At 43.2% G+C, this 21,525-nt stretch overlaps 1 protein-coding gene across 5 annotated transcripts; it reads left to right on the top strand.

Moving 5' to 3' along the window:
* Window positions 1–1,633: 1,633 nt before the first annotated feature.
* MED15 (mediator complex subunit 15) lies at window positions 1,634–21,163 on the top strand. Of its 5 annotated transcripts, none has more exons than XM_053470514.1 (18): window positions 1,634–1,765; window positions 5,653–5,740; window positions 5,891–5,942; window positions 6,195–6,224; window positions 6,300–6,503; window positions 6,955–7,235; window positions 7,529–7,816; window positions 7,963–8,181; window positions 12,689–12,808; window positions 13,724–13,860; window positions 14,025–14,152; window positions 14,319–14,453; window positions 14,916–14,979; window positions 15,061–15,127; window positions 15,422–15,582; window positions 16,439–16,605; window positions 20,387–20,485; window positions 20,586–21,163. In XM_053470514.1, the coding sequence occupies exons 1-18, from the start codon at window positions 1,698–1,700 to the stop codon at window positions 20,720–20,722; spliced, it is 2,445 nt and encodes an 814-aa protein (XP_053326489.1). In that variant the 5' UTR covers window positions 1,634–1,697; the 3' UTR covers window positions 20,723–21,163. The 5 variants fall into 5 exon arrangements, with proteins under 5 accessions (XP_053326489.1, XP_053326481.1, XP_053326473.1 ...); XM_053470506.1 differs by having other exon boundaries at window positions 7,960–8,181; XM_053470498.1 differs by having other exon boundaries at window positions 7,939–8,181.
* Window positions 21,164–21,525: the final 362 nt, after the last annotated feature.

Below are 21,525 nucleotides of genomic sequence, written 5' to 3'. Positions count from 1 at the left end.
GTGGTCACAGGAGCTCTCAATGTAAGGGAAACAGGCTTGATCTGCAAAAAAAAAAAAAAAAAAGAAGACTATCAGAGATAGATAAATCAAGGAGGTAGGAGTGGATAAATCAACAGTTTGGTACATTCAGAGAAGAAAAAAAAAAGAATGCAACACAAAAAAGGCACTGATGTCCACCGAAGATAACAGTGGTAGATTATTGTAGGATCTTTTCCATGGTAAAGAAAAACCCCTTCACAACATCCAGCCAAGTGAAGAACACTCTCCAGGAGGCAGACATATCATTACCCACAAAAGAGAAGACTTCACAAGAGCAAACACAGAGGGTTCACCGCCATTCATAAGCCTCAAGAATAGAAAGGCCAGATTAGCCTGTCAAAAACAAAGCCAGCCTAGTTCTGGAACAGCATTCACTGGACAGATGGAACCAAGATCAACCCGCACGAGAACGATAGGAAGAAAAATGTAGTGAGAAGGCTTGGAATGGCTCACAATCAGAAGCATGCCACATCATCTGTAAATCTAGTTGGAGGCATTTTGATGACATGGGCATGCATGGCTTCCAATGGCACGGGGTCACAAGTGTTTGATGACGTGACAGAAGTAGCCTGATGAATTCTGAAGTGCATAGGGATATACAGTATTGTCTGTCCAAATTCAGCCAAGTTGATTGGACAATGCTTCACTTTACAGATGGGCAATGACCCGAATGACCCTAGAAGTTTTTTTTTAAGGTAAAGAAGCGAAACATGCAATGGCCGAGTCAATCGCCTCATATCAACCCGATCAAGCATGTAAAACGTAAAGGCAAAGAGACCCATAAACAAACTGAAAACAGCGGCAATTAACACCTGGCAACAGTATCACAATGGAGGAAACCCAGTGTTTAGTGATGTCTATGGGTTCCAGACTTCAAGCAGTCAATCCCTGCAAAGGATTCTGAACAAAGTACTAAAAATAAACATGTTTACTTATGATTGTGTCGATTTGTCCGATTACATCTGAGCCCCTGAAATAAGGGGACTGTGTGAAAACGGTTGCAATTCCTACACGTTTCATACAATATTGTTGTTCAATCCCTTGAATTAAAGCTTAAAGTCGCATCTTGGTTGTTTCATTTCAAATCCATAGTGGTGGCGTACAGCGCCAAAATTATGTCAGTGTCCAACTATTTCCAGACCTAACTGTACATTCACTTATTGTGATTCTTTGTATGCTCTTAATACTGTATTACTGCTCTTTAGGAAAACCATTTGAGGAAGTGAAAATGAATAAAAATAAAATATGAATATTAAGATTTAAAACATGCAGGGTATTTGTTGCCTTTGCAGAGAAATGCTGTAAAACCCAGGGGTTCATCCCAAAGTCTATACGTTGGGATGCAATGAGACCATGAGAAGCCAAACTGCGTTGTTTTTTCTCTCTAACTTTTAGTTCTACCTTTATACAGCTATATACAAAACGGGTGGGATACACGCTTTACTTTGCTGGCGGAAATAAAAGTACAAAATGCCTGAGTCTTCACTCGGTTCCTCCTCCCGCCATTTGGAGAATCGACAGGTAGGTAACGCGCTCTGACAACGGCGAGTGCCACTAGTGACTACATTTCCCGTCGTGCTGTGGCTTCCGCGTCACTTCCGGTGAAGTTGTTGCGCGCTGGGCCAGAGGCGGGCAGGCGGACGGTACCGGGGATTGAGATGGACGTGACGGGGCAGGACAGTGACTGGCGAAGCTTGACCTTCAGACAAAAGCTGGTTAGCCAAATGTAAGTGCGAGTCCCGGGAAGAGAAGGTCGGCTGGTCCGTGTGTAGGCCCGTAAGCTCTTACCTCACCGTGTTGGGCAGGCGGAAATGCTTTGTACTGAGGAAAGCTCGTAGGCCAGCAGCTCTGCCTCACTAGGGGTAGGAGGCGTGTTTCCGCAATATTATATACTATATAGTTAACCAAGAACACGCCTACCACATGCTCTAATCACTGGGCGACCCCTCATGATAAGGGACTCTATACGTATTTTTAAAGTAGTTCCTCAGTGGCGTGTGGTGTGCGGCTTACCTGATGACTAATATCGTGTCCTACTTTATTAATATTAACTGGCAATATGTTTACGTTTTCAGGCTTTTTTTGTAAAACATGTTATTTTTTGGGAGTGGTGGGCAGCAACGTGTTGACAACGTCATTACAGCCAGCAAGACTGGGGAAAATCTATTTAAATTCCGACTTATTACAAAACTGACAATAGCTTCCTTTATCAATCATCTTCTATAGAGGAGGTGTGGAGGCCACCTGGATAGAAGCAGTCTTATGCTTCTGCTATATTGCTTTCTCTTTCAAGGTGAGACACTTCAGTCTCTCCACTGTATGTTCAGATACATACCTTGTATTAACGTCACTGTTGGATGTGTTGCAATAGATGACGGATGTGAAAAAGTAGAGGTAGATAAATGTAGCAACCTCCCATCAGAAGTGGTAGATGTGAATCAACTAGCATAAAGACCAGACCAAGAACTGGTTAGGGTCTGAGCCTTTACATCAGGTAACCTGGTCAGGCTAGATGGGCCAAATGGTTCTTGCCTGCTGTCATATTCTATGTTTAAGTAAAGTAGGGTAAATGAAAGCTGGTGTTTCATACCGTGTAAGAAGAATGAGTTGTGAAAGATCCTTGTTTATGTTTTTTTATTTGCCGTACATGAAAAGTTGGCTCATCTTAAATGTGGATGATCAAGTTTGATGTTTTGCGGTAACCTCTTCTAAAGTATGTGGACAGGAAAAAAAAATATGTATCTTTACCATTAGCAGTTATGCTTTGAGGATAGCTGCACCTGCTGGAAAAAAATATTCAGCACCATCCTGAGAACAGTAATGCCTCATACCCCTAGAATTGTATGTTTAGGAGGAGATTAAAGAGACTACACTCAACCTTACAGACCACATCTTTTGTTACAATATTTAGATAGACCCCCCCCCCCTGAAGATGTCATTATTACATCGCTTTAAGTGTCAGCTGTTTGGACATATTTATTTCCCATAGGAGGTCAGGACAAATGTCATAGTTAGATTTAGATGACAGGCGTACCTAATAAAATATATAGTATTGTGTGTGTGTGGGTTTTTTTTTGTTTTTGTTTTTTTTTTAGGGCAATTAAACTATTCATAGATAATTTCAGGGAAGCACATATACTTGATACTATGGTTAAGCATTTATCACAGTATTCCCACCTTAGTACTACTCCCATCCTCTCATCACCATTCTGACTGTAGTCCACAAGTGCCCATCTGCTTGCTCTCATTATTTAAAAGCATAAATGTATTTATGTAAATGTATGCGGCTCATCGTCGCTGACTGAGCAGCATTCTGTGCTTTCCTAACAGAGCCTTGTGTTTTAAAGGTGCAGTTTAATGCCCTAGACAGCCTCTCCAAAGAGAAATACACACCAAAATACCGTATTTGCTCAATTATAAGACGACCCCCCGAAATTTGAATATTAATTTAGGAAAAAAAGAAAACACATGAATATAAGAGTACCCTATAGTATAGTGTATATATATATATATATATATATATATATATATATATATATATATGTGTGTGTTTTTTTTACAAGTAAATATTAATTCACATGTAAACATATTTAATAAAAACTGTGATTGAGAAAAATGCATGTCTTGTTTTTATGTCCTTTTATTTGCCTAGCTGCCCCCCAGATATGCCTTATATCCCCTCCTGTATTACACTCTGCCTCCCTGATATGCCACTCTGCCCCCCCGACTTACCAATGCATCACCAGACTTGTCCCCTGTGCCTCAGACTCCCTGGTGTCTAGTAGGGGCAGCTGGTGAACGTCTGCACGATTTACATAGACAACCTCTGCGCCGGGGCTTCTACGATGGAGCACCGGAAGGGCATGTCACGCCGGCGCTCCATCATAGAAGCCCTAGTGGAAGTGCCGGCAGCAGCAGAGGTTGTCTGCACGCATCCTGCAGACGTTCACTGGCTGCCAGAGAAGAGGGTCCTCTGCAGCTCTGTGGGGGATCTGGATGTTAGTCTATTTGAGGTCCGATTATAAGATGACCTCGAATCTAAGACAGTTTTTTTTTTATAGAGCAAAGTCGAGCATATATGGTATTTGAGTACTTTTTCAGCGAGCGCAGAATATAGTATGTGGTGTAGTGCGTTCTTAGTCTGGAAAGCGGATGGTATAGTTTCAAAGCTGATGTCAGTAGCTTGTCATATGATAGCCATAGAGCAGAGTGGCCAGTGTAATGGTCCCCAGTGGCCTAGTTGACACCCATGTTTGCATCTCGCTTGCAGTAACGTTGGTGCATTGAGAGTAGACTCGGAGCTTGGGTCAGATCTGTTTGGTGGAGGGCCTTACAGTGTAGCCAAATGTTGCAGCATCTTTCCTTTTACCTCGCCTATTGTGAATGCCTTAACATGGATGTTGGGTCTACGTACTGTCACCAGAATATAATTCCAGACCTTGTTAGTTGACATGTCAATTTGACCTCTGGTAATGTCAGTGTGTATGTGTGTAAATGTAAAGTGCTGGAGTCAGTGTGTATGTGTGTAAATGTATAGTGCTGGAGCCAGTGTGTGTGTGTGTGTGTGTATACTGTAGTGTCAGTGTGTATGTGTGTAAATGTATAGTGCTGGGGCCAGTGTGTGTGTGTGTATACTGTAGTGTCAGTGTGTATGTGTGTAAATGTATAGTGCTGGGGCCAGTGTGTGTGTGTGTGTATACTGTAGTGTCAGGCTGTGTGTAAATGTATAGTGCCAGAATGAGTATGTCTACCGTATTGTAGTGACAGATGCAGTGTGTATGTGTACATGAGCGTAGAATGTTTGTGAGCATATGATATTAGCATGTGTCTGTTACTTTATGGCAGGGGTGTCCAACCTGCGGCCCTCCAGCTGCTGGAGGACTGCATCTCCCATACTCCTCAGCCAGCCTCTTCACTGAAAGAGCATTGTGGGAGATGTAGTCCTGCAGCAGCTGGAGGGTCGCAGGTTGGACACCCCTGTTTATTCCGTGTGTAAGTGTATGGCAAGGCTTCCCTCCACACCGGGTCTCTGATTTGATTTGTTCTACATTTTCTTTTTTTTATTCCTTTTTATCTGCCGCCACACAGGTCTTTGTTTTGGTTTGGTTTCCTTTGTTATCGTAAGTACCCGTCTTACCTGGGTCTTCTGACTCGATTTTACTGCTGTTTAGGTAATGCCATATTCCGGAGCTCGTTGCTCTCTCTGGGTACTGTGTTTATTTCTTGCTCCGTATGCTAGTATTGTTGCCACATGTCTGTTACACAAATCTACCTGCTATTGTTTGTAACTGTAACCACCTGTTGTCGGGCACTTTGTTGTGATACCCTATCAGACTGTATCTGTGCGGGCGATTGTCGCTCTTATCGTGGTGCTCATTGCCTACTTTACTTGTGCCTTACTGTTGCTGTGCCGCTGTGTAATGTCATGTTGTTCTTCAATAAACGGAGAATTAACAAAAAAAAAAAAAGTGTATGGCAAGGCTTGACAAACCCCAGGAGCCAGGAAAATAAACCCATGATGGTGGGGGGATGTCTCCTAGATCCAAGCCAAATTTGTCGACCCCCGATTTACATTGTTAAAATATTTTCTTTTCCTGTTTTTCTATATTTCAGAGATGAAGCAATGCGCAAAGCAGGAGTTGCTCATAATAAGTCCAGTAAGGATATGGAATCTCATGTGTTTCTAAAAGCTAAAACACGTGTAAGTGTCATGCTTTTTTCCCTCACATTTGCACAGATACCTGGCTTCTCCATGCTTTTGCTGAACTGGCTGTTATTTGTAAAGATTTGTGTTTTAACTAACTGTATGATATAGTTAATTTTCGTTAAGCATCTGTTCCTTGATTTGCAGGAAGAATACCTTTCTTTGGTAGCCCGGCTTATTATCCACTTCCGAGATATACGTGAGTGTTAACCTTAATACATGGACTACATAATTAAGAATAGAAACTGCCCCCTTCCACCCCAAAATATAGCCTAAAACAGTCCCTCTTCTTTCAGTTGTGTCGTTCATCTGTAATTACCAATCCCATATTCAAGGCACTTATTTTATTACACATGATACCTTGCATTAAGTATAGTGATCAACGGAAGCTATTGCAGTTGCTTTACTATATTTCGTTTTTTTTAAATATATTATGATTTTTTTTGTACAGATAACAAGAAGTCTCAAGCGTCAGTGAACGGTAAGATATAAAACATCCCGCAGACTTGTTTTTTACGCACGTTTCTTTCTGTAATATTCTCTCATCTCTTTGCAGACTCTATGAATGCCCTACAGAATCTGACTGGGGCAGCACCGGTTGGTGCACAAACAATGAATATGAATGCCCGACCTCCTGGAACCCAGATGGGAGGCATTGGTGGAATGGCACAAATGTCCCAGCAAATGACTCTTCCTGGTCAACCGGGTGCCTCTGGGATGACAGGACATGGAATAACAGTGCCTGGTACAAACCAGCCTAGTAAGTTATTTCAAAGGGGGAGCTATTTGACACTTTCTACATTGTGATAATCCTGTTTTGTGGTTGTTTTTTTCTTTCTCCTTTAGGTGACCTTGGGTCGCATTTATATATAGTACTAGCAAAATGATGAGTCAGGCAAACAAACATTCTACTGGCTATTGAATTTGCGCAGACAAATATATTTGTTTGTACCAGCGAGCATTATTCCATCGCTGAGTAGGGCAAGTTGTCCTATCATTTTCCACCAATTTAAAAGTTTTACAGTAATTAAAAGCTGTGATAGAACAAATGTTGGTTCCAAGTAATAACGAAATAGGTCCTGAATTGGACCACGTTTGATCTCTGAGCCTGTATGTTTGTCAGATCGATTTTCTTAGTGTTACATTTGCCAATATTAACTTGTGCTTTTTAAATTAAGACACGTTTTAACCCTTTCCACTCTACATTTCAGCTCAGCTGCAGCTACAGCAAATGGCACAGCAGCAACAACAGCAACAGCAGCAGTTTCAGCAACAGCAGCAGCAGGTGGCCTTACAGCAGCAGTTCCAAGTGGTTCAACAAACAGCCATGCAGCAGCAGCAGCAGCAGTTTCAAGTGGCAGCTGCACAACAGCAGCAGCAGCAAGCCCAGCAGCAGCAAGCACAACAGCAGCAGCAACTACAGGCTGCCCAGGCCCAGCAGCAACATCTTCTGAAAATGCAGATGCAACAGCAGCAGCAGAACCAACAACAGGTACATTGCACTATGACTTGGTGAGCCTGAGGTCAATGTCTGGCCAAGCCGAGCGGCTGGGTGAGCATGACACCTGAATGAGTATTGGCTCTGCATCCTCATCAGGTTCCTTGTTTCAGGGGACCCTTATCTCAAAGAAAGTGAAGTTTGGGTTGGGTGGACTCATCTTGCCAGTTGGGCCAGGTTTAAACCTCATTTTGGCCAGCTCACCCACCTCTGGTCCATTTCATTTCTAAAGACACAGCATATTCTTCTCATACCACATTTTTTATTTTTCCCCTTTGTCTTGCCAGCAATTACAACAACAGCAGCAGCAACAGCTACAAAGATTAGCTCACATACAACAGGCAATGCAGTTACAGCAGCCCATGCAACAGCAACAGTTGCAGCAGCAGCAACAACAGATGCAGCTCCAGCAGATGCAGCAACAACAACAACAGCAGCAGCAGCAGCAACAACAGCAACAACAACAGCAACAGCAGCAGCTGCTCTCCAACCAGACTCAGGGACAGACAATGGTCCCCCCTGTTTTGTCTGTAACTCTCACACCCCAACAGCAGCATCAGCTGAAGATACTGCAGGTATTAATCGTTTATTTGTGTGTTTTTCCGCAGAAGTCCTTGAAAGAACAATTGCAACTCTTGTGTTAGCTATACTTTTCACACAACGTGTTTGGCTTTACATATCTACCTGTATTTAGCAGGTCCAGCGACAGGCCCAGCAGCAGGCACAACAACAGGCCCAGCAGCAGGCACAACAACAGGCCCAGCAGCAAGCGGCCCAGCAGCAGGTTCAGCAGCAGGCACAACAACAGGCCCAGCAGCAGGCACAACAGCAGGCTCAGCAGCAGGCACAGCAAGTAGCGCAACAGGCTCAGCAAGTGGCACAGCAACAGGCAGCTCAGCATCAGGCAGCTCAGGCCCACATGGCAGCTGCAGCGGGACAGGTAAGTGTATTTGCCGGCTAGAGACTTTCTTCTCATGCATGACTTTTCAATATCGGGCGACACAATTAAAGAAGCATTGCAGGTTTAGCACAGTGTATCTTGGCAGCATTGTGTTTGGATTGCAGGGATGGACATCTCCATATGTCTGTCACTAGTGTAGCATATATCCAGCAACAAAAATGTTAGTTTGTTACTTTTGATTTAGAAAAAGTGCCTAAGACTTCAAGTTCAGGAAGGGTAATCTTTCTAGCAACATTTGGGTATTCTCAGTAACTTGCAGTACTTCTTTAATTCTGGTCCCTGTGTGGTGGTTGAATATTAATTGCCTGCTGGTTGGCAGTGGAGCCATCTGCTATCGTGTTCTTTTCAGAGGTTACACATGCCCCATTCTCTCTTTAAAAGTCGCTAGGTATTGTACAGCTGCTTCTATACTAGATCTATAAAATCTCGGAGAAAAAAAATATGACTAATTTAAGTAGGAAGGTATTAACAGTGAATTTAAAACTAGATCACCTGGGAGGAATCCCTTTTGAAGGGAGAGACTGGCAAGTGTGGATATGGCACCAATAGTGTCCCCATTCTGACAGTATCGTGCTGCAGGACTTTACTCCAGTGGCAGCTGCAGCTGCAGTTCCCAGTAAAAGTGCTCTTGCGAAAGTATTTACTGCTGCATCATACCCTGCCTTTCATTGTAACATTTTGGAGGAACACTGACCCTGTTACCAGAGATTAGGTATTTGAATGGTAATTTTTTTTTGTATTAATTACACGTGCAAGCGTCATGCTCTTTAGACTTAAAGTTATCTGTATTAACTTTGTGGGAAGTTCCACTTAATGGTTTGACCACTAAATGGCATCGTCAGAATTCTTCAATGTAAGTTCTATTTCGTTTTCTCCTACAAAAAGTGCTGCATTCGTACATTTTGGGGTAATACTTAAATCTCACCGTGCCTTATTCAGGGGCAACGTTTTGGCCTAGGAAAACATAGTCCTTCTGTTGGCTCTTTCTGTTACTATATACATATCCATGTTTTGGAATTTTGCCACCTTACAATATCTTGCTCCACATGGTAAACTATGATCTCATGATGTTGATTTCATATTAATATTTTTCTTTAAAAATACTTTAGAACGCAATACATCAACGTTTAGTGTTGGCTTTTTTAACCCCTTTGAGACTGGCATTTGGGTACTGTGTCTTCGCTTGAAGACCGCGTACCCATTTAAATTTCCTAGTTCCGTACACGTGATTCGCTTCAGAATCGATCACGTGCATGGAACTGAGGTGGGATTGGCTGCCACGGATCGCTGGGGTCACCCAACGGTCAGTAGCAGCCATCCCCTCACGATCCCAGCGTTCAGAGCGACGCTGGATCTTGTATCATCAATGTTGTACCTGGTTCGTCCCTGTCTGCTGATGACACGTGACCAGGGAGTACCAGGTACGTCCCGGTCTTGAAGGGGTTAAAGTAAAAATTCATGATATAAAATATATCTAATTAGCACCAGTGCGACCAAGAACTAGGTAAGGGGTTGAATCTAAACCATAGAATTTAAGGGGAGTTGATAAGATGAAAGAAGAAAAACAAAAAAAAAACAACTACTGAAAGTTTTAGTAAAGTCAACCCATTACATGACTCATGGTCACACTGGTGTAAATTAGATATATTTTTATATCATGAATCTTAACAAAGACAAGACTAAAAATGGATTCATTATAAAATCTTTTTATCCAACAAAAATATTTATATGCAATAAAAAACAGATCATACCTCTAGGGCTGAAACAACTAATCGATAATAATCGATTATGAAAATCGTTGGCAACGAATTTCATCATCGATTAATCGAATCAATTTTTATCGATTATAAAAAGAGTTTTTTTTCAGAGCAAATGCTCTGAAAAACTCCTCTCCTTATAATAATCCGATCTCAAACAGAGATCGGATTATAACACCGGAATCCAGATCCCCCGCAACGCTGCAGGAGACCTGGATTCCCCTCACTGTCGGCCGGTCTCTCACTTCCGTCTCTCTCCCCCCTCCCATACACCCCTCTGACTCCTCCCCCTCCCATACGTCACTCTGCCTCTCTCCCGGCTCCGTTACTGACAAGGACTTTCACTGCAGCTTCATAGAAGCCACAGTGTAAGTGAATTGCAGTAACGGAGCCGGGTAGAGAGGCAGAGCGGTGTATGGGAGGGGGGAGGATTCAGAAGGGTGTATGGGAGCCACCCTCCCATACACCACTGTGGCTCCTCCCCCTCCCATACGCCACTCTGCCTCTCTACCCGGCTCCCTGGTGTCTAGTGAAGATCCGTTGCTGACAGGAGGCAGAGTGGAGTATGGGAGGGGGGAGGAGGCAGAGTGGAGTATGGGAGGGGGGAGGAGGCAGAGTGGAGTATGGGAGGGGGAGGAGCCAGAGTGGAGTATGGGAGGGGGAGGGACCAGAGTTGTATGGGAGAGGGGAGGAGCCAGAGTGGTGTATGGGAGGGGGGAGGAGGCAAAGTGGTGCATGGGAGGGGGAGGAGGCAAAGTGATGTATGGGAGGGGAGGAGCCAAAGTGATGTATGGGAGGGGGAGGAGGCAAAGTGGTGTATGGGAGGGGGAGGAGGCAGAGTGGTGTATGGGAGGGGGAGGAGGCAGAGTGGAGTATGGGAGGGGGAGGAGCCAGAGTGGTGTATGGGAGGGGGAGGAGGCAGAGTGGAGTATGGGAGGGGGAGGAGACAGAGTGGTATATGGGAGGGGGAGGAGGCAGAGTGGAATATGGGGGGAGGAGCCAGAGTGGTGTATGGGAGGGGGAGGAGCCAAAGTTGTGCATGGGTGAGTTATAGTGGTGTATGGGGGGTATTATGAATTTCAGGGCATATAGGGGGTATAAGGCATATCGATATTAGGCATATCAAACAAATCTGGGTAAAACAAATCTGGGGGTAAAAGGTATATCAGGGGGCTCAGTTGCATATCACTGACATATAAGGAGTATAAGGCATATCAGGGGCACAGTGGCATATCAGGGGGCACAGTGGAATCTGGCATATAAGAGGTATAAGGCATATATGGGGGCAGAGTGGCAAGCTGGGGGTCAGATGTGCATAACCGGGGGCAGTTTGGTAAATAAAAAAAATTTAAACAAGGCTTTTTTTCTCATAGTTTTTATTAAATATGAAAAATAGTTAACATATGAATTAATATTTACTAATAACTTTGTATTAAAACCTAGTTTGAGAAGCACTGTTTGGGTTCTTGTAGCTTTTATTATTATGTCAGTAAAATAAGAAGGTGAATAGAGAGAGGCCATTACAATAAAGAGATGAAAGTGTAAATTGTACCTTTTTTATTACATTATTTTAAATTTAAAAAAATTGCATTTTTTATCCGATTAATCGATTAATCGAAAAAATAATCGTCCAACTAATCGATTATTAAAATAATCGTTAGTTGCAGCCCTACATACCTCATATGTTTACCATGTGGAACAAGATATTGTAAGGCAGCACAATTACAAAAATGGATATGTTTATAGTGACATCTAGTCTGCCCTTTCTGAACTACCATTTACTTAGATCCCAGGCTGTCTTAAATGTGTTTGCAGTTACTACTTCCACTGAAAATCCCATTCCTGGCACATTCACAATCATTCAAATCATCTTTTTTAGATTTACCGGAATATACATTATTATTGATTTGTGTCCACCATGCAAGCTTGTACCTTTGCTTTGAAAACAACATGTTCTGTTTACTCTATGGAACAGTCTATGGAATCTGCATGTTTCTCATGCTGTACCGGTCACTTTGTAGGACTTTCCTTTCTGCATTTAACCTGCTGGTTCTGTGATACAGGAATTAAGGCTAGTCCATTTCTAGGTGCGATAGTTTACAGCTAAAGTCACTATTTAGGACCTTTGGTGAGAAGAGGTTTGTGAATATGTAATACTTGCACAGGATAAGCAGTGGAAAAACAGCAAGGTGCAAAACCGAAAGTTAAATGTATCTCCTCGTGTCGGATTGCAGAACCCTCGTTTTAGTTTGTTTAACCAGTAAAAATACCAGAGAGGCAAGTTTTTTGATGTGTTATGCGGCAAAACATTCTGCTTAAATGATATTGCAAATCTTTGTAACATTTAAAGCAAACACTAATGTAGTAATTGTACTCGGCTGCTAATATTTTGGGGTGCTTGGTGGTTTTATGAGATCTACTTCTTCATATATACCTGAAACTCATGATTTTGCTAGACAATGCATGTGATGAAACAGTAGAGTGGAGTTGATAAAACAAACTAATAGCTTTTGTGAGGTATGGGGCTGTTTACCAATTCTTGCTTTTATCTGCAAGCTTCTGTTGCAGGTGTGCAGTGCTTGGGGTGCTGTCCAATCCTATCCTGTAATCTGTAGACTGGCCTTGGGTCCCTTACATTTGGTAGTGCATGCACCTCTATTCCATCTTGCCCCACACACTGCATTTCTTGTTTTCACTTTTGTCTGTTGTATGTACCTCTGCCTCCAAAGATGATGACCGGAGCTATGCCTCGAGGTGGGATGCCAGTAAGACCACGCTTCCCGCCCACCACCACACCACCTGCCACGTCTCCAAGCTCCGTCCCTGTGGGAGGACAGCAGATCCCACAGGTATTGACTGACTCACGGGTGCCAGAGCTGTTATATAGTCTGTCGGTTAGCTGGCTTCCTGCAGGTCCTAACCCCACACAGTGCTCCTGTGGGTCGGTCGAAACCTGCTTCTTTGATGATGTTAAGAATGTCATGTCTGTCTGACATATTAACCCATTGTCTTCACCCTTGCCATTGCAGAAAGCAAGGCTTGAGCTTTGTTGCAATGGGAACTTGAATCTATTAGTGTGTGTGTGTCCTGTATTTATAGAAAACCTTTCATTGCATTGATTGTGTCTTCTTCCCTTAGAAGTCCTCTAAAAGTGGTCTCACTGAAGTATCGGGAAAGCAGTCTGTTTGGGGTGTAACAGTATAGGAAATATACTGCCCTGCTATTGTCACGCCAATTGCTGCAGACTTTGAGAGATTTTCTAGTCATACTTGGTTAGATCTTGCATACTCTCCTTCATTTTGCTTTTTCCCTACATGTTGATCGTGTAGAACTGTTTGTATTGTTCTAAGTCATTGAGTCATCTCACATGGGTATTTGAAAAGTTTGAAGAGGTACATATGGCCTGCTTGCATTATCGTACCTTTGTGGCTGAGTAAAAAACAAATTGCAGAAAACTAATTTAAGAGTTATCATAGAAGTCACCCTTTGTGACACTGAACATATGTTTGGGGTTTTTTAGCAGGTTCCGGAATACATCCAGTTAATATTTTAGTGCCTCTTGCTCTGGTGGATTACAACACATACAACCATGTTCCACTAATAATTCCTCTGCAGGTCAGTCATTTAACAGGAGGAAGAACTATTTCTTTAACAGGAGCAGTATGATGTTGAATTATGTGTTTGGGTACCATGTCTAGCAGTTCCTCTTCCCTGCCACCATGGTGCTTCTGAATTTATTTTCACATGTATTATGTCTGTTTCAGGTCACTCAGAACAATATCTCTTTAATGTCTTCACCATCACCAGTACAGCAGGTGCAAACCCCACAGTCCATGCCCCCACCTCCTCAGCCATCACCACAGCCCTCACAACCCATGTCACAACCAAACTCCAATGTCAGGTAAGCAACACTCCTTAAAAACACCAGAAAGCTGACACTACCTGTATAATGATGATGTATAGGGGCTTTCTAGTATGACTTTTTTTATACAGTGCTTTCATTTACATTGCCTATTGAAATGAAATATCCAGCAGCAAAATGGAATGTTTTTTTTCGTTCTGTAGCTCGGGTCCAGCTCCCTCTCCCAGCAGCTTCATGCCCAGCCCATCCCCTCAGCCCTCTCAAAGCCCAGCATCAGCCCGCACTCCTCAAAATTTCAGCGTGCCCTCTCCGGGACCCCTTAATACGCCAGGTAAGACGCAATGTATTCTGGTCTAGGCCAACAGGGCCCAGCATGGCAGGCCCAGGTTGACAGATTGCATGCTGCTGCTTAATGGGTCTGTTAGAGGAGCAATGTTCAAAGGTGCTTTGTGCCTATTAAACTGTGTTCTCAGCTGCATCTAACTGTTGTGACTTAGGAAATCCAAATTCTGTCATGAGCCCCGCAAGCTCCAGCCAGTCAGAGGAGCAGCAGTACCTGGAGAAGCTGAAGCAGTTGTCTAAGTATATAGAGCCCCTGAGACGGATGATTAACAAGATTGATAAGAATGAAGGTGGGTTCTGTTACATTTGGTCTGTTCTTCTATAAGACTGAATACAATATCCAAGACTTGATATTCATTGTCTTGTGAAATAAATGTGAATTTAGACCGAAATGTAGATACCTTTTTGAGGTTGGTAGAAAATTCACTTTTCTACTGTTGTTTCATATTGGTCTTACAAATGGTTCCGTTAGAGGGTACTCATGGTGGAAAAATCTAGCCTCCAAGAGTTTTACTATTCAAAACCTTACACACAAGTTCAGAATGAGAAGTTCCAGTCTCATCACTAAAAGTACATTTACAACTATGTGAAGGAGTATTTTTGTTATTTTGAGACTATTAGTACAAAATATGAACACCTTTACATTTGTTGTACAGAATACAGAATGCTCTTTTTATACAAGAAAATTGTATGCAGTACAAAGTCCTTGATTGGTTTCAGATCTAGCGTAACCTCTATCTTTGGCCTTTTAGAAAGAAAGAAAGATCTCAGTAAGATGAAGAGCCTCCTGGATATTCTGACTGACCCATCTAAGAGGTATGTGTATATGCACAAATGCACACTTCATTCTCTGTTACCCCTCATTATAAACCTTTTCATGCCTGTCCCCCTCCACAGATGCCCCCTGAAGACCCTGCAAAAGTGTGAGATTGCACTGGAGAAGCTGAAGAATGACATGGCAGTGGTGAGGAAGTTTTCAGACTGCTTCAGACACTTTATTGGCTGCCTAGAGCGCTGCAGTATATGTTTAAGTAAACTCTATTAACTTTTTTTTCCATTTGGACTAGGGGCATATAATATGTCCTTATCAACTGCTGTATAAAAATGTAGTGCTTGTAAGTGGTGGCAAATAAAACCGCCTACCTACAAAGTTTTATTTAAAAAAAATAATAATAAATTAAAAAAATATATATATATATATACAGTAGCATGATGGTAGTAACAATTTGACTTATACGATTTATTTTTACTTTTTCAGCCAACCCCTCCTCCTCCCACAGTTCCATCAACTAAGCAGCAGTACCTTTGCCAACCTCTTCTGGATGCTGTATTAGCAAATATCCGCTCACCTGTATTTAACCATTCACTTTATCGAACATTCATGCCAGCCATGACTGCTATCCATGGGCAGCCAGTCACGTAAGTGCAATATCCTAATGACTGCCAACTGAGCAATTAATAGCTGCTGCTTTGTTAGAAATACAGCTTTATGCAACAGAAGGATTAGTCCATTTGTGTTTCATGTGCATCCATGGGGTACAGCCGCACCTGCATTTTCAGACTGTCCTGATGTCTTCATTCCTAATAGGGATGCCTGCTGTACAATATTTGAGTAGATAAATATTATATAGTTTTTTTTTTATTAATATAAATGTCAAAACACAATGTAGTAGCGCTTGTGTTCATCGGTCAATCTCTTCTAAGTCTGTCTTTGAGCCAGATAATGCATCATTTTAAGCAAAGCAATGAATAAATATGAACTAATACATCATCCACTGGTGAATTACACATTGCAAAAAGCGATTCTGGTGCAAAATTTAGACTAGTGGTCTTATCGACTTAGAAGTCAATGGATTGGCCCAAGCAGCAGACTATTAGTTGATAAGGTAATAAGACCAGCTCCATTGTACCTGTGACCGTTGATGCATTTGTTGCCTGCTGTCCTACGTCTCCTTACGTCTGAACATCTCCTTACCTCTGGTTATCCTCATGAAGGGGGTTCCTCTAAGATGGTTTTGCTGAGATCCATGTTCCTAAAAGCTAGTTTTTAATTGGCTCATTGTGTGGCTGCACTGTGCAGAACTCCCAGTGAGGGTCACTGGGTTATACCAAAGAGATTTATGCAACAGAAGCACAGGTCCCCAGCCCTTTCCAATTTATGTAAATGTATTGGGTAATGGAATTCTAAGGTAGAAACAACATTAACTGTGGGTCAATAACTAATGATCTGTTACGTAAATGCATATATGTCACATGAGTGGAGTCTCTCTCACAGAATGCAGACCGTTGTTCCCCGAAAGAGAAAATTTGAAGAAGATGAAAGGCAGACCATACCAATTGTGCTTCAGGGGGAGGTTGCAAAACTGCACTCAAAGTTTCTGGTCAATCTCGACCCTTCTCATTGTAGCAACAATGGGACTGTTCACCTTATCTGCAAATTAGGTGAGTGATAACATGTATCCTCCCACGTAGTAAACCTTGTACGGGGGTGCTGTTGATATAGCAGCTTCTAAAGTAAATACATTTTATTAATACTACCTATTACTTATGCTTCTTGTTCAGCTGACACGCTTAATCACTTTTTAATGTCACTCCGGGTAGCATAGGAGATGGCTCCATCTATCAAGGGAGGGCAGAAAATTACAAAATCACCAGAACCCCCCCCCCCCCTTTTTTTGGTTCTGCCTCTGTTTACCTTCTATTGGAAACCGTAGAGCGGGCATCGCAGTCCCTTCCTTTCGGGCTTCAGCAGTGTTCTTACCAAGGACAAGATGCAAGAACCCGCAACATCTTCCAGATGGCCTACTTTGCTGCCAGCTTGTGACGTGCAGCTAGTGCATTCGTGAGGACTATTCCGCTTCCTGGTTTGGGTTAGGAAGACAGCGTTCCTAAGGCAAAGATGCAGGCTATCATGGATTTTGTAGCGTTTTTTGGCAGTCCTTTTCCAGCGTTTCACTATTTGTTTCATGTATCTCCTGTTACATGCTGTCTGCTGGTAATATATACCGTATTGGCTCGGATATAGGCCGCCCCCGTATATAGGCCGCACCCTAAAAGTTTGGTGCTTTTTTAAAGATAAAGTTTTTTTTCTTTAAAAAAGCACCAAAAAAAATGCTGCCACTCTGTCCCCCCCCCCCCCGAGATATGCTACCACTGTCCTCCCTTCCCGAGATATGCTGCCACTGTCCTCCCTCCCCGAGATATGCTACCACTGTCCTCCCTCCCCGAGATATGCTACCACTGTCCTCCCTCCCCGAGATATGCTACCACTGTCCTCCCTCCCCGAGATATGCTACCACTGTCTTATGCTACCACTGCCCCCCCTCCGAGATATGCTACCACTGTCCTCCTCTGCCCCCCCCCCGACTTACCGGAGCAGACTCCCGGGTGTCTTGGGGTGCCGGCACCGGAAGTTGTATACGCGTATTGCGTAGATGTCCTCCGCCGGCCCCACAAGACACCCGGGAGTCTGCTCCGGTAAGTCCCGGGGGGGGGTGGTAAAACGCATCGTGCGGACGATGCGCTTAGACAACCTCCCGTGCCGGCACCCCCCCCGTGGGAAGTGCTGGCAGGGGAGGCTGTCTGAGCGTATCGGGGAGTAGGATGCAGGTCCCCTGCACCGCTGCGGGGGATCTGTATCCTAACCCCGCTGCCTGCCCGGCGTTAGACCCCGAATATAGGCCGCACCCCCACTTTAAAGACTTAAAGTGGGGGAAAAAAGTGCGGCCTATATTCGAGCCAATACGGTATTTTTGCCTTTTCTCAAGTAGGTTTCAGAACGTTTTTTTCCTGGCTGAATTCGACTCTCTGCTCTCTCCTTAACTTTCTTGCTCTTTTTGCTTGGATGTCCTCAGACAAGCCAGAGTTAAACCACGGTTCCTAAGAAGGCCACTTCAAAAACTAAACACCAGGCCAGCAGGAATTGTAAAGGGACCCTATCCAATGCCACAAGAAAATTATGTTCAGCCTTCCTTAAGAGGATTCTATATCTGAATTTGAAAAAATGAAGACAAAACCTTAAAAGATAACTTGAGGAGATGTGGTTTTCTGGAATGAGTGTTACTTCAGACCAGGGTTTCCCCAGCTGGTACCAGGTATTGAGGCGATGGCTTCTGTCTCCCAGATCCAGGAATTTGTGAGTGCAGCAACTGGGAGAGGATGTTAATAGGGGGCACTGAGAAATAAAGGTCTCAAATGCCCCTCAGACAGCAAGAGTGCTGCAGTTTTTATTGTGATGCAGTCATGGAATCTGTCCGTATGGCTGCTAGAACTTCGGCCCTGTTGTGGCCTGTCATGTTCAGCTGATATTGTCTCCAAACTTTGCTTGTGCAACTATTCCTTTTTCAGGTAAGGAATTGTTTAGGAAGGAACTGGGGGTGCTCCTAGAGAAGGCCAGAAGAAAAGATTTGCCTTGTTTTCATCCTAACCCATTCAAGTCATCAAGGACCCAGGACTCCCGATGATCTTCCCATTTTTGAGACAGACCTTATTTCTCCTGGCTGCTAGCTCCTCAAATATCCTGGTTTGCCAGATCCAGAGGTCCTTGTCCTTTTTACAAGACCCAGGCTGGATAATAAATTTCCAAAAGTCTAGGCTCCAGCCTGCCAGAACAGCTTCTTCTGGAAGACAAGTGCAACTCGAGACTTACAATTTTGACAAGGCAGGCTCTGTCCAGGGCATATGTGCATATGTGCTATACCCAGCATTTTATCATGAGGCCCTGGGATTCTTCTATCCCAGATCTGGGCAGGAGGTGTACGCTTCCTGCAAGAGTGTGGTATTTACTCAGGTGGTGTCTACAGAGTACAAGATTGAAAGCAGACTTTCAGCAGACCAAACCAGCTTGGTTAGTCACCTCTACGCATGCTAGCCTGGGGGCTAAGGTGCCACCATGGGAAGATGATTTTCTGGCCTCTGGTCAGCCCAAAAAGTGTTGTCTCTGCGTCAGTCTTATAGAACTTTTATCTGTCTAGAAAGCTCTATGGTCCTGGCAGAACAGACTCATGGAAAAGCTATAAAGATGCTCTTGGACAGCTGCACAGTGGTGGCCTGTTAGAACTCCTCTGCCCCTCATATCTAAGGTATTAAGGAAGATAAACAAGTAGGTTGCCTGGTGATCCTTATGGCTCCAGACTGGCCCAAAAGGATTTGGTACCCAGATTTGGTCTGTCAGTGGCGAATCCCAGAAGACTACAGGTGACACCAGACTTTTTGTCCTTCATCCAAATCCAACACATCTGAATTTGATGGGCTGACTTTTGAAAGGTAGAGATTAGTACAGTCTGGTTTCTGTGAAGTGGTTGCAGACACCATTGTGCGAAGCAGGTTACCAATCTATGCTACGGCAAGATTTGGAGACGTTTTTGCTCCTGATGTTCCCTCAGACACCTTCACTTGGGTAACATTGCTGTTGGCCAGATCCTAGACCTTGACAGTTCATGTTGCAACTCTAAAACAAACAACCTGCTCTTCTACCTGAAGACAGTTCTGTAGGTGGCCCTGATATTAGCCAGCAGGATGACAAGAGATTCAGATTCAAAGGTCTCTACAATAAAACCTAACCTTCATATATATATTTTTTTTTTTTTGGAGGTGCATACACCTTCAAAGAACCCAAGATATTCTTTCCTTTCCATCTGCAATAGTTTTTGCTCCAGGCTTAAGAATGATGAAGAACATCAGCTTCACTGCCTGAAGATCTATCTATAGAGGACCATCTCATTCCACCCGAGGTGTCTCAACTTCTTGAGCAGAGGCAGCTGGGGTCTTCATGGACCAGACCTGCAGAGCGGCGCCTTTGTTAAACATTAGCGGCTGGAGACCTCACATGTAGAACAGTGTTGCAGGCTGTGGTTTCCCAGCCCACCCATTAGCTTTGTTATATCTCCTATGCTTCTGCGAGTGAGATTTAAACTGTAAATTCTTACCTGAGAATTTATTTTGCTTGTCACTTACAATTAGTAGCAATAATCTTGATTTTGCACAACCTCTTTTGGATTCACTGAGGGTGTGTGTGTGTGTGTGTGTGTGTGTGTGGGGGGGGGGGGGGGGGGGGGTTCTGGGCATTTTGTAGTTTCCTGCCCTACCTGCATAGACAGCACTATCTCCTATACTATTAGGAAAATAAATTATCAGGTAAGAATTTACTGTTTCCTGCATATTCTGAGTAGCGTTTGTGTGTTAGTACTTTTTACACAGAAATGCTTTGATTTTTTTCCCTCAGATGATAAAAACCTCCCAAGTGTTCCTCCACTGCAACTTAGCGTCCCTGCTGATTACCCAGAGCAGAGCCCATTGTGGATGGATAACCCTCGGCAATATGGTACTTTAACTAGATGGCCTTTAACAGTAGCATGCTACTACTCAACAGTGTTCAATGTTATAACTATAATATTCTCCCCGCCATCTCTCTTTCCCTTCAGAAGCCAACCCATTCCTGCAGTCCGTGTATCGCTACATGACGTCCAAGCTCCTACAGCTGCCTGACAAGCATTCTCTGACAGCGCTGTTGAACACTTGGGCACAGAGCATCCGACAGGCCTGCCTTTCTGCTGCTTAAAGGTTGGGGGGGGGGGGGAACTGCACCCAAATCATAAAAACGGACCCACTGCAGCAAACATCGGCTGCTTTTCTTGTTGTTGGGGCCAATGGATCTGGATGAGGGAGTGCTGTCCTATCAACAAAAGCATGGACTCTATATTATCAACTCACACAGTAAATCTAATCCCTTTTGGGATGTGAGTAAAGTATGCCGATCTTTTCTTCAATGGTATTAAAGACAGGACTCTAAATGAGAATATGGTGTCTAATTATCTTGCAGCAGTCAAATAAGTACACATAATGAAGTATATTTCCATTGTGGTGGTGACTGCTGACTAATGTAATCTGGTGAAAAAACATTAGTATATCCTGTGTTCTAAAAGAATGATGGAGCACATTTTTTTTTATTTGACTATGAATTGCCTCTTGGTTTATTATAATAAAGGTATTTTGTTTTTTTGGGCTGGGGAAAGTACTATTTTGTTTGTGTACCTGTACAGATGATGTGATTTATCGCAACAAGAAGCAAGTTATTCGCCTGGCTACTTACCTATTATCTAGTCCAGTATGGAAAGCTACATTTAGTCTCATTACATTGAAATACAAGATTACATTGAAATACAAGATTACAGTGCAACTGCGAAAGATACATTTCATGTTGGGCAAGCATGATGTGGTGTTGACAGTTGGGTGGCTGTGTTCATAGCATTAATGTCATGTTATAAAGGAAAACATAATCAGTGGCAGCTTTCCAAATCTCACACAGGACAAGAATGCCTTACATGTAATGTGTGTATATATATATATACATATTTTATATAT

Source organism: Spea bombifrons, chromosome 1 (genome assembly GCF_027358695.1).
Source record: "Spea bombifrons isolate aSpeBom1 chromosome 1, aSpeBom1.2.pri, whole genome shotgun sequence".
NCBI lineage: Eukaryota > Metazoa > Chordata > Amphibia > Anura > Pelobatidae > Spea > Spea bombifrons.
The sequence above is the reverse complement of the archived record's forward strand: the minus strand, read 5'-3'. Positions and strand labels throughout refer to the sequence as shown.